General features: G+C 50.8%; 1 protein-coding gene across 4 annotated transcripts; it reads right to left on the reverse strand.

Moving 5' to 3' along the window:
* Positions 1 to 4,247: 4,247 nt before the first annotated feature.
* On the reverse strand, positions 4,248 to 12,420 carry Znf428 (zinc finger protein 428). 4 transcript variants are annotated; one of them, XM_047527994.1, is made up of 4 exons: positions 11,771 to 12,050; positions 9,920 to 10,270; positions 8,933 to 9,137; positions 4,248 to 4,890 (listed from the first exon to the last, which is right to left on the reverse strand). In XM_047527994.1, exons 3-4 carry the CDS (start codon positions 9,006 to 9,008, stop codon positions 4,388 to 4,390), a joined length of 579 nt encoding a protein of 192 aa, XP_047383950.1. In that variant the 5' UTR covers positions 9,009 to 9,137; positions 9,920 to 10,270; positions 11,771 to 12,050; the 3' UTR covers positions 4,248 to 4,387. The 4 variants fall into 4 exon arrangements, with proteins under 4 accessions (XP_047383950.1, XP_047383951.1, XP_047383952.1 ...); XM_047527995.1 differs by lacking the exon at positions 11,771 to 12,050 and having other exon boundaries at positions 9,920 to 10,021; positions 10,105 to 10,270; XM_047527996.1 differs by lacking the exons at positions 9,920 to 10,270; positions 11,771 to 12,050 and adding an exon at positions 9,580 to 9,611.
* Positions 12,421 to 14,608: the final 2,188 nt, after the last annotated feature.

Genomic DNA, 14,608 nt, shown 5'->3' on the forward strand with positions numbered 1-14,608 from the left:
CTCCTATTGGACTCCTCCTCTTTTCAGACCTACTCTGAGTCTGGAATCAGGGTTTCCCACCTGGGAAACACTAGCTGTACCTGGTGTGTGTATGTGTGTAGGATTTGGGACAGGGCTAGCCTGGAACTCTTCTTGTGGTGACTTATGGAGAAACAGGTTTATAGTCAGTTGGCCATCACTTCTCCCCCAAGATATCAACTTCACCAAAGCCAAACAATGTTTCCAATTCAGATGTTTTCATATCACTCCCACAGTGGCTCCCCCAATCCCAAACAAGGGGTACACGTTCTCCCATCATAGTGGTCTGCCCAGTTTCCCCCTGGGCTTCCTGTTCTCTCTGATGTCATATATTCCTAAGACTAGATAGCATCACTGGTGGCTTCCAAATATTTACAGCCCAAACCCCAGGCATGTGGTACAGGCACCTAGATGATGAATGGGAACCTCAAAATGGGTCAACATGATTCCTACAGCCCCTGGCCCCCTGCACAACTACCTGCATGACTCTAAGATCTTGAGTCTCCTAACTGCTCCCCTTGCTACCACTCCTCCCTCCACTCTCCACTACCCTGTGTGTAAAGTCAGCTCACATCACTCCTCTTATAACACACACTACAGTGGCACCCTGTAAGTATTATCTGAAACCTGATCGAAGCCCACAAAACCTGACTGAGTTCCAGTACACTCAGTAACCAACTCCCCCCCCTTTTTTTTTTTTTTTATTCTTTGGTGCTGGGGATCGAACCCAGGGCCTTGTGCTTACAAGGCAAGCGCTCTACCGACTGAGCTAAATCCCCAGCCCCCTTCCGCCTCTTTTCACTATATTCCAGCTGCACAGGCCAGGCTAACTTCTGCCTCAGGGTCTTGGTGCTTGCTGTTCGTTTTGGAATGCTTTTACGCCAGAATTTTGCAAAGCTGACTCCTCATCCATCAGTTCTCAACACAGCTACCTCCTAAGAGAAGTCCACCTCAGCCAGCGTGATTAGAGGGTCACTCCACCCCTTGTTCTGACATTTTCTGCATAGAACTCTTTAGCAGCTGGAATCACCACACTTTGGTTGGTGTGATTATCTGCGTCCTTACATTCCAATAGTTCCTGAGAGCAGGAAGTATCATATCTCAGACCCGCACCACTTCATCCTTTGACTAGGATGGTGCTAGGATGGAGGACTTGAAAATACTCATTGACTAAGTCTCCATGATGCTAGAGCTTCCCACAAACTATTTCCCAGATTCCCTTGCTGCCAGGTGCCTGGCTTCAAATGGGATTAAGTGCCCTTATAAAAGGGCTCCAAGGAACTAGCTAGGCCCTTCTATCTCTTCCACCATATGAGGACACAGCAAAAGGCACCATCTTGGAAGCAGAGAGCAGCCCTCACCAGCCACTGATCTGATGGTACCTTGTCCTTAGTCTTTAGAACTGTGAGAAATACATTTTTAATCTTTATAAGGCACCCAGTTCTCAGGTATTTTGTTATAAATATGACATCTTGTTTTTACCAGCTGTGAATTTCTGCCTTGACACTTCTGAGGTTCTGTGATGCTCAGCTGTAGTGGTTATAAAAGTTCCATTTCAAAGACTGGATGTCAGGTTCTGTGACTTGGATGAGAAGTGTGGGTTTTGAAAGACACTTTGGTCCAAGATCCTGTGACAGGTATCAAAATGCAAATGTTCTATGCCAAGCAGACAAGGCATAGGGCACCCAAGAATGAATGCCTCCCCGTAGGAGGTGGTCCCTACTCAGCTCTATCAAACTCCTGCCTCGCAGGAAGATGGATTCAGCAGTCCAACTCTCATAATTTTTCAAGAAAAAACAAAAACCTCCATTTTTATGTGAAATTTCCCATTTTTCAATGTTGGTAATCAGTGTTATTAGCTAGCCAGGCACGTGGTGTGTGGCTGTATTCCCAGCTATTCAGGAGGCTGAGGCAGGAGAAATCACAAGTTCCAGACCAGCCTCGGCAATGTAGGGGGACCCTGTCTCAAAACAAAAAATAATCAGGATTATAGCTCAGTGGTAAAGCACCCCTAGGTTCAATCCTTAATACTGCAAAAAATAAGCCCTCAGTAGTTTTTTGGAGACAGGTACATTCTGTCAGTCAGTCAGACTAGCTGTGGGCAACCACGCTGCTGTACCTGGTGTGCAGCTTAGTAGTGGAATGTATGCCCTGCACCTGGTTGTCTGGGTTAAAACCTGAGCTCTGCTCTGTGACTTGTAGCAGGTCACTCAATGGCTCTACGCTCCTGTTGTAGCAGTTGTAAAATGGTGGTGAAAACTGCCTGTCTATCTCTAAGGGTTATTACAAGGACTGAGAGGAAGCCAAGGTACCTAAGCCCCACGGCACAGCCCCGCGTTGCTCTGCCTCACCTCCTGCCAGTCCTCCCCTGGCTCCCAGAGCTCCAGCCTCATGGCCCACAAGCAGGGGCCCCAGGCGGCCCTGTGGCTTACTCCTTTCCCTTGTCCAGGTCCTGCTTTGACGGACCTTCTCAGTTACTTGGCCTTGTGGTCCCTGACACCATGTTGAAAACTACAGCCTTCACACACACCAGCTTCCCACTGCCCTTCCTATTTCTCCAAAGCACTTCCGGCCTTCTAACAGTCTACATATTTTGTATATTTTACTTAATTATCTGCTTACTGTCTTCCCCACTGTAATATAACCTCCATGAAGGCAGGAGTGTGTGTTTGTGTTCACTACAGCAGTCCAAGCTCCCAGAACAGTGCCTATATCTCTCAGGTACTTAGTAAATCACTGCCGAATGAATGAGAAAATAAATAACAGTCCCTACACCTCAGAAGGATCCCAAGGATTTGTCCACATAAAGCACTTAGCCCAGGGCCTGGTCTGCTGGAAGCACTGACTTCATGATGCCATTATGGTAATTCAGGTCCTATTCTTGAAGGTTCTTAGTTGCCAAGCTTCAATGAGTTAACACATGTAAAGCACCAGAGAACAGGGCTTGGCACGTGTAAATGTTCAGTAAATGGTAACTACCATTATAATCAGGCATCTATTTTTCAAAGCAGCGTTAGTGCCAAGCCTATGGGAATCCAGAGAGCCCAAGTTTCACCAAGGTTGTGATGAGCCAGCCCTCTGCTATCCTCTGACCCTCACTGATCCTTTGGCTCAGCCCTCCTCACTCCCTTCCTGCCATGCTGGGCAGACCCTTGCTTCATCCAACTGTATCTCTCTCTTCCTCCCCCACGCACAGCTCCTCCCTCTTCCTTCTCAGTCACCTTCTCAGGGAGGACTGTGCTACTTAAAATGGCAACCCTTTCCAGAACTGTTCTCCCCTCTCTCCCTCTCCTTTATTTTCTCTACAGCATTTACCACCATCCAGCATATGCTATATCTTGTTTTCTGTCTGTCTCCAATGACAGCCCCTGCTCACCCACATCAGCTCCATGAAGACAAGGATCTTATTCACTGGTGCATTCTCAGTGCTTAGCACACAGCAGGTAATCAAAAATTATTTGTTAAATGAATACATTATAATCCCTACTTGACAAAGTTATTCTAAGAACCAGATGATCTCATGCAAATAGAGTACAGCACTGTGCAAGTCCTGGGAAGATGGCAGCTAGAATTATCACGAAGGTTCTATTTTTGTAAGTTCCTAGATGCATAATTTCTGAGTCCATATACATAAAGCCCTTGGCCTGGCACCAGACTCCCAGGAAGTGCTTGCAGAGCCTTGCATGATTCTGATGGCCGTCCTCTTTGTGGAGGTGCTCAGGCAATGTGACACTAGCTGTCCCCCACACACCATTTCCTGCTTTCTGGGGTCTGGCTAGACTGCCCTTCCTAGGCTACTTTGCAGTTGGCTGTGGCCATGTAACTAACTCCTCGGTCAAGGCAGGGCAGGGCTTGCAGAATGGTGTACTTCCAGGCTCCCTGTCCTCCCCCGTCAGCAGGACCCAAGCATGGCCACCCACTCTGTGTGGATGATGGCAGTCTTAAGGGGCAGCCTGGTTCCCAAATCACCCACCCGGGACCATTATATGAGTGAGAAACAAAATTCTGTTGTGTTGGAGCCTGTATATCCTGAAGTCTGAGTAAATACACGAACCACAAGGATGGTCAGCAGGGAGGAAATGCAAAGTTATCTTGGCCACAGTGACCTTGAGCTGCCACAAAGAGGAGCCTGGGATGGGGGTGGGGATAAAGGCCCAGGTGTGTACTACACATCTCACATACACACACACACACCCAAACACATGCTGGGCCAACACACGCAGAATCTGCATTTTATTCTGGCCTTCACACATCTACTACTAAGACAACACAGATCAGCAGTACCCCATTTCCGGGACCATGCTGACTTCCTCAGCCCCCTCCTCCCGCCCCACCCCTTCTGCCCAGCTCCCTAGGTTGGGGGCTCTGTCTACACCTCCCCCCGGGCATGCAGCATGAAGTGGCCATGCAGCTCGCCGAGGTTGTCAAAGGAGTCCTCACACTCTGTACAGTGGTAAGTGCCCTCCTCCTCCTCCTCTTCCTCCTCCTCCCCCCGCCCAGCTGGCCGTCCCTCCCCAGCTCGAGGTGGCTCCTCCTCTTCCTCCCTGAGGGCCCTGCCTTCAGGGGCTGGTGCTTCCTGGGGGGCTGTAGCAGGGCAGCAGAGCCGGCAAGGTGGGGTGCCCGGTGGGGCCTCCCCAAGTGGTGAGCGGCCACAGAGCTGGCAAGGCTGGGCTGGGGGACCTGGGGGCTGGGCTGCACGGGGAGGCCGGCGAGACGGGCCTCCCCGGCCCCCACCAAGGCGCTGCTTCACCTTGTAGCCCGGGTCATATTCGGGATCGTCAGTGGTCTCCTCTTCCTCCTCCTCCTCATCTTCTTCTTCTTCGGAATCCGGCTCTGAGAGAGTATATTCGGAGTCAGAGGAATGCTCAGGGCCTGTCAGGACAGATGGGGAAAGACAGTGGCATCAGAGGACAGAGGGCTATGCCCAGCTGCCCCCGCTTCAGATTCACCCAATGGAGAGGGCAGCCTGGCACAACCTTCCTTCTCCACAGACGGGGCCTCCGGGCCTGACACAGAAGACGCTCCATGTCTGTGTCCAGAGAACGAATGTCTAGCATGAACTGCATCTGGGGTGCAGTGGGGTCACAGCAACAATAAAGCATTCACTGCTATCCTGTACACACACACACACACACACACACACACACACAAATCCTTACAACGACCCTTGGAAGGAGGGTGCTATTGTTACTCCACCTGACAAATGTGGAAACTGAGGCACGGAGCAGCAAGGCGACTCTCTTGCCTGGGGTCACTCAGCTCTAATATGGACAGCTACATGGGTGATGGCCAATATCCCATTCACTTCAGGGAGACACATTTGAACAGGTAGTTAAATTAAAACACACACACATACGCACTTATTTTGATGTGCGTATTTTGATGTGCGTGGTCATATACATATACATATAATTAAAATATTTCTAAGTATAGATACATTACTGTGATTTCATGTGTATGAAGGACACGCCTAGGACGAGTTTAGGTTTAAAAAAAGAGGAAAAATTTTGAAGCTGACATACAGGAAAAGGTGGTATCAGCAAGTGGTCTGGGGGCATACATGCAGAGCAGCCCCCATGATGACAGGGAAGCACTGGTGTCCTCTCCCAAAGGCTCTCACAGGATGGCACCAAGCCTCGCCCTCATCCACAGAGCTGGCCAGGGCACCTGTGCCACAGGCCTTCCGGCACCTCTCTGACCTCCTTTTCTGTCCTCTCCAGCCACAATGGGCTCCTGGCTGTCTCTTGACACCCCAGGTATGAACCCACCTCAGAGCCTTCACTATTGACCAAACTCACTCCCTCTTCCCCTTGACTCTGCTCAACTGTCTCAGGAACTCTGGTCACGCTGCCTAACCAGCAGTCCCTCCCCAGCACTCCCTATGCCCCTTACTCTACTTTTCTTTCAGACTTAATTCACTGCTCACAGCATGTGCCTGTGGGTGTGTTTATTGTCTGCTGAGAGCAGGGACCTAGGCTCACCATGGTGGCCTGCATCTGGCACTCTCTGTACCTGCAGGTTGTGGAATGGGAACCTTTGCACCAATTTTCCAGGCCTCTTCTGAGAATGGCTATTCCCTCTGCTGTGAACGTCCTGCCCTACTTTCCAGTTAGGACCCAGGAGGAGGCTCCCCTCCTTGGTGACACTGTCCCAGACCTCCTCACCCCAGGCAGCTAATCACCATTTCTACTGCTCTCATGCTGTCCCAGCTGTCCCCAGCTCTGGGCCCACAGGGCTATGCATTTGTGTCCAGGTTCCATCCCCACCAGACCAGGGATAGTTCTGTGTGGCTCACTGCTGGGTTCCTGCCCTCACCAGCCCAGAAGGGTTATAATACCTGCTGAACAGCCTCCCCTCAGCTCCGGCTGCTCCTGCCCCATCCTGCTACATCCCTGCTGTTTACCAAACGTTTCCTGAGGCCCTGATTTGTGCTGATCCCTATGTGTGGAATGCTGTCCCTGACTCTTTCCACCTGTCACCTATTCACTCTTTAGGACCCAGCACAGGCTGTTCTCCCTAAGCCATTACCCTGATTCCTCCAGCTACCAGCCAGGGGTCTCTCCAAACTCACTCTGCCCTGGCTACCCCACCTAAGATCCCCCATAACTGTCCTTACAGTGTAACTCTGGGACCCCATATGTCTCCCCCATCAGACTGGGAACCCCTCAAGGACAGGTCTGACCTCAGGTCCCACCACTGTTTAGCAGAGGACATGAAGGTCAATGGCTGACAGTGGCCCTGACCTCCCTCCCCAGGGCACCCTTTCCTGCTCTGCAGGCAACAACGGCTACTCTTCAAGGCCCAGCTCACATGCCACCTCTGCAAAGTCCATCCCAGCTCCCAGGGGTTGATGTTTTTGTTCACTGGATTCCTTCAACCCTTGGACCCCCATCTCACCCTGACCACACTGGGCACTGACAGAGCAGGTCTGCAGACTGAAGACTCTTCAAGGAAGGGCTATTACCAACCCCTCCCTGTCCCCAGCAATGTTGAGCATGTGTGTTCCAGAGACATTTGCTGAAACAGCTGCAAAATGGTGGCAATATCCCCAACCTTGGTCCAGGGCCCCTCCTGCCCCTCACACCTGACTTCACACTGCCCACCCTCCAGGAGCCTCCATACCCACTATGACTTCACACAGCGGGCCCATGACAGGCAATCAGGTCACTGTCCATGGCTACCAAGTCTTGCATGTCCCCCATGACTTCTAGGACCACAAGCCCTTTTGTACCCATCATGCCTTCACCTAAGAGATCCTCAAAGCCCAGCATGTCTGCGGCATCCACTGGATCCTCCAAGCCTGCTATGGTTCCCACGTCTCCTGCCACCTTAAAGGTCACCAAATCAGCAATGCCCAACACCTCCTCAGTAGCCCCCAAGCCATCAACGTCCCCCAACTCAGTCATGAGCCCGAGCAGTTCCAAGTCCACCAAATCAACATGTACAAAGACGGCCCCTTCTAACCAGCCCCACAGCAAGTCCCAAGTCCGCAATAAGGTAAGAACGCCCAGCAGGGCGAGCACTGACACGAGGACCAGCAAAGGCAGCAAGATCACCAGCACGAAACGCCACCAGCAGAGAGGCACGCACAGCCGGGGCCGCACTCCTGGCAGAAGGGGCAGTCGCAACTCTAAGAGGTCACCCAGCAGGGCCAGCACTCCCAGCAGGAAGAGAACTCATGGTGCCAGACCAGGCTTAGCCAAAAGGGCGAGAACTCCTACTTCCCGTCCAAAACAGAGTCGGGGCAAGAGTTACAGCCGGCCTAGAACCAGCACCCAGGAAAAGAGCGACAGCCAGCTCAAAAACATGAGCACGAAAAAGAGTTACAGCCCGCCAGAAGCCTTAGGTATGGGGAGCAGTTCCAGGCTGGTTGTAACCCCCAGTCGGTCAAAGAGTTACAGCCCAACCAGAATACCCTTCCAGGAGAAGGGTAACAGCCAGTCTCCAACGTCATCAAGGAAGGTGAAGAGTTCTAGTCAGATGGCAGCCCCCAGCAGGGAACCAAGTTACAGCCCGACTGAAGTGGCCAGCAGGCTCAAGAATTACACCCAGCCTACCACCCCCAGCAGGACGCGGAGTCACAGCCAATCCAGCACCCCCAGCAGGACGCGGAGTCACAGCCTCTCGAGCACCCCCAGCAGGACCCAGAGTCACAGCCTCTCTAGCACCCCCAGCAGGACCCGAAGTCACAGCCGGTCCAGCACCCCCAGCAGGACCCGAAGTCACAGCGAATCCAGAACCCCCAGAAGGACGCGAAGTCACAGCGAATCCAGAACCCCCAGAAGGACGCGAAGTCACAGCGAATCCAGAACCCCCAGAAGGACGCGAAGTCACAGCGAATCCAGAACCCCCAGAAGGACGCGAAGTCACAGCGAATCCGGAACCCCCAGAAGGACGCGAAGTCACAGTCGGAGGAGGACCCACAGCAGGGTGAGAAGTCACAGTTGGAAGAGAAATCACAGTAGGGCAAGAAGTTACAACGGGAAGGAAACTCCCAGACAGGTTAGAAGATATAGTCAGTCAAGAACCCACAGCAAGGGGAAAAGTCAAAACCAGTCTAGAAACCTCAGAAAGGAAAGAAGTCATAATTGGTCTAGAACCCCCAGTGAGGAAAGAAGCCACAGCCAGTCCAGAACTTCCAGCAAGGAGAGAGATCCTAGCCCGTCTAGAACCTCCAGCAAGGAGACAGAGCACAGCCAATCTAGAACCTCCAGCATGGAGAGAGATCCTGGCCAGTCTACAACCTCCAAGAGTTTCAGCGGGAAGAGATCTCCTAGCAGGACAAGGAATCCCGGTCAGGCCAGAGCCCACAGCAAGACAAGGAGCCACTCCCCACCAAAACTGCCCACTGGGGCCCAATACCTAGGCCAGGATAATAGTCAGGACCATACCCCTACTGCCAAAGCCACCTCACCTGGGGAGAGGTCTTCATCATCGTCTTCTAAGCTGGCGTAGCCCCCAGTCTCAGCTGGCTCCCGAGTCTCTGTCATGGCCAGGGGAGGGGACGGGAGACAGGAGAAGAGCAGCAGCTGGGCAGCGTCCCTCCCCGGCCAGCTCTCCAGTCACACCTCCGGCCACCAATTCTTCTAATACAGGATGTTGGCAGGTAGAGAGGGATGCTGGACAGGGGAAAGGAAAGGCCTGTGGTGACTCAATAAATTTTTACATAGTGCTCGTCCCTATTCCAAGCCCCGCCGTGTGCTAAGTGCTGGGATGAGGCTCTCAGACTGCTGTCAGAGCCCCAGCTGCAGCCCTGACCCCTCTGGAGGGCTTCATTTCCTCACCTGGGCCACAAGACTGTTTGGTGGTTCTTATTCAATGGGGTAGGAAGAGGTGACATCCCATATTTTTAACAGTACGGACTGGCATAGATACTAATCAGAATTAAGAGTGGGGCAGGCATTAACCCTTTTGGTGCTGGATTGTGGGGAGGTGCAGGGCTGGAAGAGGATCCAAAGTGGTTGTTTGTGATACAGAATACTTGGTACAGCAGTTCATACACCATCAGTCTGGAAGTATTTCAGTATTGAAACAACTGAAGCCGGGTACCATGGCGCACACCTGTAATCCCAGCGACTCAGAAGGCTGAGGCAGGAGGATTGCAAGATCGAGGCCAGCCTCAGCAATTTAGTGAGACCCTCAGCAACTTGATGAGATCCTGTCTCAAATAAAAAAATAAAAAATAAAAAGGGCTGGGAAGGTAGCTCAGTGGTAAAATGCCTCTGGCATTTAGAAAAATTAAACAATTGATATGGCTGCACTAGTTTGTGAATGTCAGCCTTAGTTGTGCATCAAGTGTCAAGATAAGTGTCTAGGTATGAATCCTAAATCTGTCACTCTAGCTAGGGAGCTTCAAACAAAGGACCTAACTACTTTCTCTGTAGGAAAGACTTGCACAAACCTCAAAACCATGTCGACACATTATCTTCTTTGTGCAGATGAGGAAGGTGAAGTAGAGGATAAATGAGTAGTCCAAGGTCACAGCACCTGGCAGGTGGTCTAACTAGGATTTGAAGCCATGTCATCTTACCTCTCATAAAATGATTTTAATGGCTCAAAATTTTTTTGAAGATTCGGTAGACTCACATATTGCTGGTATGTGGCAGAAAAACTCCATGAACAGTGACTGATAATACTCCCAAAGCCTACCCCTGCTACAAACTCCAGGTTCTCCCTGTGCGCAGCAGGTCTTATCGCATCTGAAGCACTTGGTGCACCCTGCTGTTGCCGTCTGGAATGTCTTCTTTTGCCCCTGTAGATCCGGAGAGCTCCTTTTCACCCTTCAAAGTACACCACAAACACAAGAACCTCTACGCTTCTTCCCAGTCCGAGCACTCCTCCGCCTCTCCCAGGAAGACTTTCCCAGTCCTCGTCCTTTCTCTCCTCTTTACCAAAAGATGCCCCCAGACATACAGACAGCACTTCTTGTTTCTCCTACTGCATTCCATAGTGGTGGAAGGCCATCCAGGCCACTTAGTGAAGAGGGTGGCAGCCTCCACTGCACCTCTTACATGACAAAGGCTGTGCTGAGCACTGGGGATATGATAGTGGAAAATACCTGTCTTCAAAGCCAAGTTCACTGCTAGGGACCTAAGAGAAGACTCACACTGAATCTTGGAAGAAGATGGAGCATGAGAGAAATGACATCATTGGCAGGGGAACTTCCTAAAGAAGGCAACTAGAAGCTGGGCACTGTGGTACAGTACACTTCTGTAATACCAGCTACTCAGGAGGCTGAGGCAAGAGAATGAAAAGTTCAAGGCCAGCCTTCCTAACTTAAGAGACCTTGTCTCAAAAGAAATTTTAAAAGGGTTGGGGATGCAGCTCAGTGGTAGAAAGTCTCTGGGTTCAATCCCCAGTAACACACACACAGACACCTGGATCTGTGTCTGTAAGGACAGGATTAATAATTGGCAGAGAAGAGTTCTTGTAATATTCTAGTCATAGAGGGAATTCTAATTTGGGAATTTTATTGTACGCCTGGATAAAATGGACAGAATTTAGCAAATAAAAACAGGATACCCAGTTAAATTTGAATTTCAGATAATTATTTAATATATGTATGTTTATGCACTATTTGGGATGTTCTTTGTCTCCATTTTTTGGGGGTACAGATGGGTGGGTTCTGGGGATTGAACCCAAATGTGCTCTGCCACTGAGCCCTTTTTTATTTTTATTTTTTTGACACAGGGTCTCTAAGTTGCCCACGCTGGCTATGAACTTGCAATCCTCCTGCCTCAGCCTCCGGAGTAGCTGAGATCATAGGCACCTGCGTACTTTTCTAAGATTCCTGTTTACCTGAAATTCAAATTCAAACGTTCTAATTCTACCTGGCAACCATACAACAGGGACAATCAGGATTTCCTGTGAGGTTACCAGAAGACAATGCCCACCATTCCAGCCCACCCCTCCCCAACCCACAACACACAAGGCCCCTTTCGGAGTATTCCAGACTCTGGAATACTAAGTACCTAAGTCCCACTCCTACAACAACTAGGGTGGTCAGACTGGCTCCCAAGATCTTAGAGGAGTGTGAATGAAGCTCCCTCATAACCGAAAAGGCAAAAGCGGTGACCTGGACCCGACAATGCCCTGACCCTATAACAACCAACTCCCAAAATGGCCCGCTTGCACACAGTAGGCACGCATGAGCACAAGGCTGAGTCAGGGACCCTGTACAGAACAATAAGGACCAGTCCCACAATGCCCTGCGGCAATGCTTCCCAGGATGCTTCGAGCCTGTAATGACCACCTTCAAGACGCCCTACACCGAGGCACTCCCGACTCCAGGACGCTCGGGGGAAGGCGCACGACCAAAGGGACCGGACCCCCACAAGGACTTAGGGCGGTCCTTCCCGGGATACACCAGGCCTGTAACGACTCCCACAATACTGTAAGGCGCAGTGCCGGCTTTCCCAGGATGCCCCAGGAGCGTGCGAAGCCGCGTCGGGGGAGGAAAGGAGTCTGGTCTCGCCCTCAGGTCATCTCGGCTCAAGACCGCTGCCGGCTCCTCGGTGACGGCTGCCGCCACTCCCATCATGCAGCGGGGCCGTAGCGCCCGCTTCCCGGCATGCCCCGCGCACCCCGACCCCGGACACTCACCGGGGCTGGCGGCCCCAGCTCGGGCTCGGCGGTGGCGGCTGCACGCCCGGGCTCTGCGCCTGCGTTGCAAGCGGAGTAGGAGGGAGAGCGAGGGGCGTGAGGAGCCTAGGGCGCTTGCGCAGGCAGATGGACCATTCCTGTCGCACTGTGGGAAGAGGGGCTATCTGAGTCGGGCCATGGAGGAAACCGGCGCACGGGTTGCCGTGCTTTGCCCCTCACTGCCGGCGTTTACTTGGTACAGTCCGTGGCCTGAAGGCTCGAGAAGCTACTGGGCCCGCGCGTGCGTGTGCGGAGCTGGAACGCGCTTTATGAAAATGGGATGCGCTGTGGGTGGAGGGCGACAACTCGGCCTGGATCGGACTGGAGGCTTCTCATTTACATAATCCTAGCGCGGGACAAAGGAAGGCCTCCCGCACTGGAAGGAGTGATTTGCATATTCCTGGGAGAGGCTGTACTCCCCAGCGCAGTGATTAGCATATGGGGGGGTTGCTTGAGAAAGGCGCATGCGCTTAAGGAACCACAGATTAGTGTGAAGTGGGCAAACCTTGTCATAGTTCACATCCGAAGGCAGTTCACAAGGGCCTTGATCCCTATCTTCACACCCCTCCCAAGGAGGGTAAGTATTTATTGATCTGTTATGTGTCAGACCGTGTGCTGGTAAACACTTTTTTTTGCAGTTAACAGCACAAATCTGGTCCGCATCTTCGTGGTGCCCTGGTCAACTGAAGATCTGCACATAATTAGACTACTACATAAAACGGTCAGATCTGGAATGGTTGGCGCATAGGAAACTGTGGGTGCTAGAAGAAGCGCCTGCCTCAGCCTTGGGTACTGGAAAGAATTCCAAAAGGTGGCGATTTTTGAGCCAAGTATGAATGGGAGCCAACTAGAATGGGTGTCTTTCTGGCAGAAGAAACATAAAGGGAAAAAGCCCAGAGGCCAAAAAAAAAAAAAGCATAGTTTGGGGAAGTGAAAGCAGCTTACTGTGCCTGGAACACAACTGGAGAGGGAAAAGACGCCTATGGGTGATTTCAAAGAGCTTAGACTTTATTGAGTATAAGAAGCTAATCACAACGTTCCAACCTTCCCAGAAGAAACTTTGTCACCTGGCAATTTAAAACTCTTCAATGGAATCCTGTTACACCTTTAAAAAAAAATCCAAACTCATTATCATGGCCTCAGGGTCTATCATGTGGTCCTGGCCCCATAGCTCTTTCAGATCTCACCTACCCTCCTTTTTATCCACTCCTATCTAGCTCCACTTGACTTCAAATACCCCAGTCTCTTTACCATCTCATGCCTTTGATCTTGCTGTTCCCTTTACCTGAAAATGCTTTTCCCTCTGATCTTTTAATAATTGTGCTTACTATTCCTATCTTGGCACACCTGTCAATCTGAAGTCAGAATTGGGGACAGGCAGTTAGTGTGAAAATGGGGGATCGGGTCAGATCGAGGAAATGGAGGCCATGAAAGCCATCTGCCTCTGGAAGTTGGAGATCGCCCTGGGAGAATGGAATGTCAAGGACCTGCAGAGCTCATTGGTTACCAAATTTACCTGCCTTTGTCAGGGACTACAGGCAAGGAGATGCTAATTAATGCCCCCTGGGCCCTCCCCCTGCCCATTGCTTCTCACCTTATGCAAAACCAGGCCTAATCACATAGGCAGGAAGGAAAGAGATAAGGGGGAAAGAACAGCAGAATAAAACCTATAAAAAGGACAAGATTTGCTCAATCAGATGGATTCCGCCTCGGGGTACCCTTCTTCCACCAGGGAGAAGTCTGCTTTTACTTTTCTCTACGCTCGCCTCAGCAGGCTTCTCTGGTGTTATACTTCAACACCTGAGGAAGCAGGACTCACTACCAGTAAACAACGGTATCAAATCTAAGAAGATTTCCCTGATTATAATAGCATCTTCCGATTAGGGCAAGGTTATGAATAAAGCAAGACGGGCGTTGAGTTGTTTGTTGAAACTGGAGCAAAGGGTGCACGGGACTTCATGGCCCTTTCGCTCTACTGCTGTATAATTGAAGTTTTCATAGTAACAAGCTAAAATGGTATTGCACATCCCCTTTCTCTACATATTTTTTAAATTTATTTTTGGTGTTACTGGGAATTGAGCCCAGGAGCACTCTAGCCCCTGATCCACATCCCCACCCTTTTTATTCTTTATTTTGAGACAGGGTCTCCCTTAGTTGCCAAACCCAGCCTAGAACTTGACCTTCTGCTCCAACCTCCTGAGTAGCTGTGTGTCATCATGCCCAGCTACATTTTTTCCTTAATGGTCCTCATGACAGTCTGACATTAATTCCTCACGAAATCTTCATGAGGGTAAAAACGGAGTCACCTTTTCACTTTAGGTGCTTAGTACCTAGAACAGGATCAAATTTCAGATTAGTGCTAAACTACCTGTAATACCTAGCATTTGCCTGTTTTATTCACCCTGGAGTCTGCAGAATTTGAGAAACACATTGTAAGAGGCAACATTTG

Source organism: Sciurus carolinensis, chromosome 16, assembly GCF_902686445.1.
Source record: "Sciurus carolinensis chromosome 16, mSciCar1.2, whole genome shotgun sequence".
In the NCBI taxonomy this organism is placed as follows: domain Eukaryota; kingdom Metazoa; phylum Chordata; class Mammalia; order Rodentia; family Sciuridae; genus Sciurus; species Sciurus carolinensis.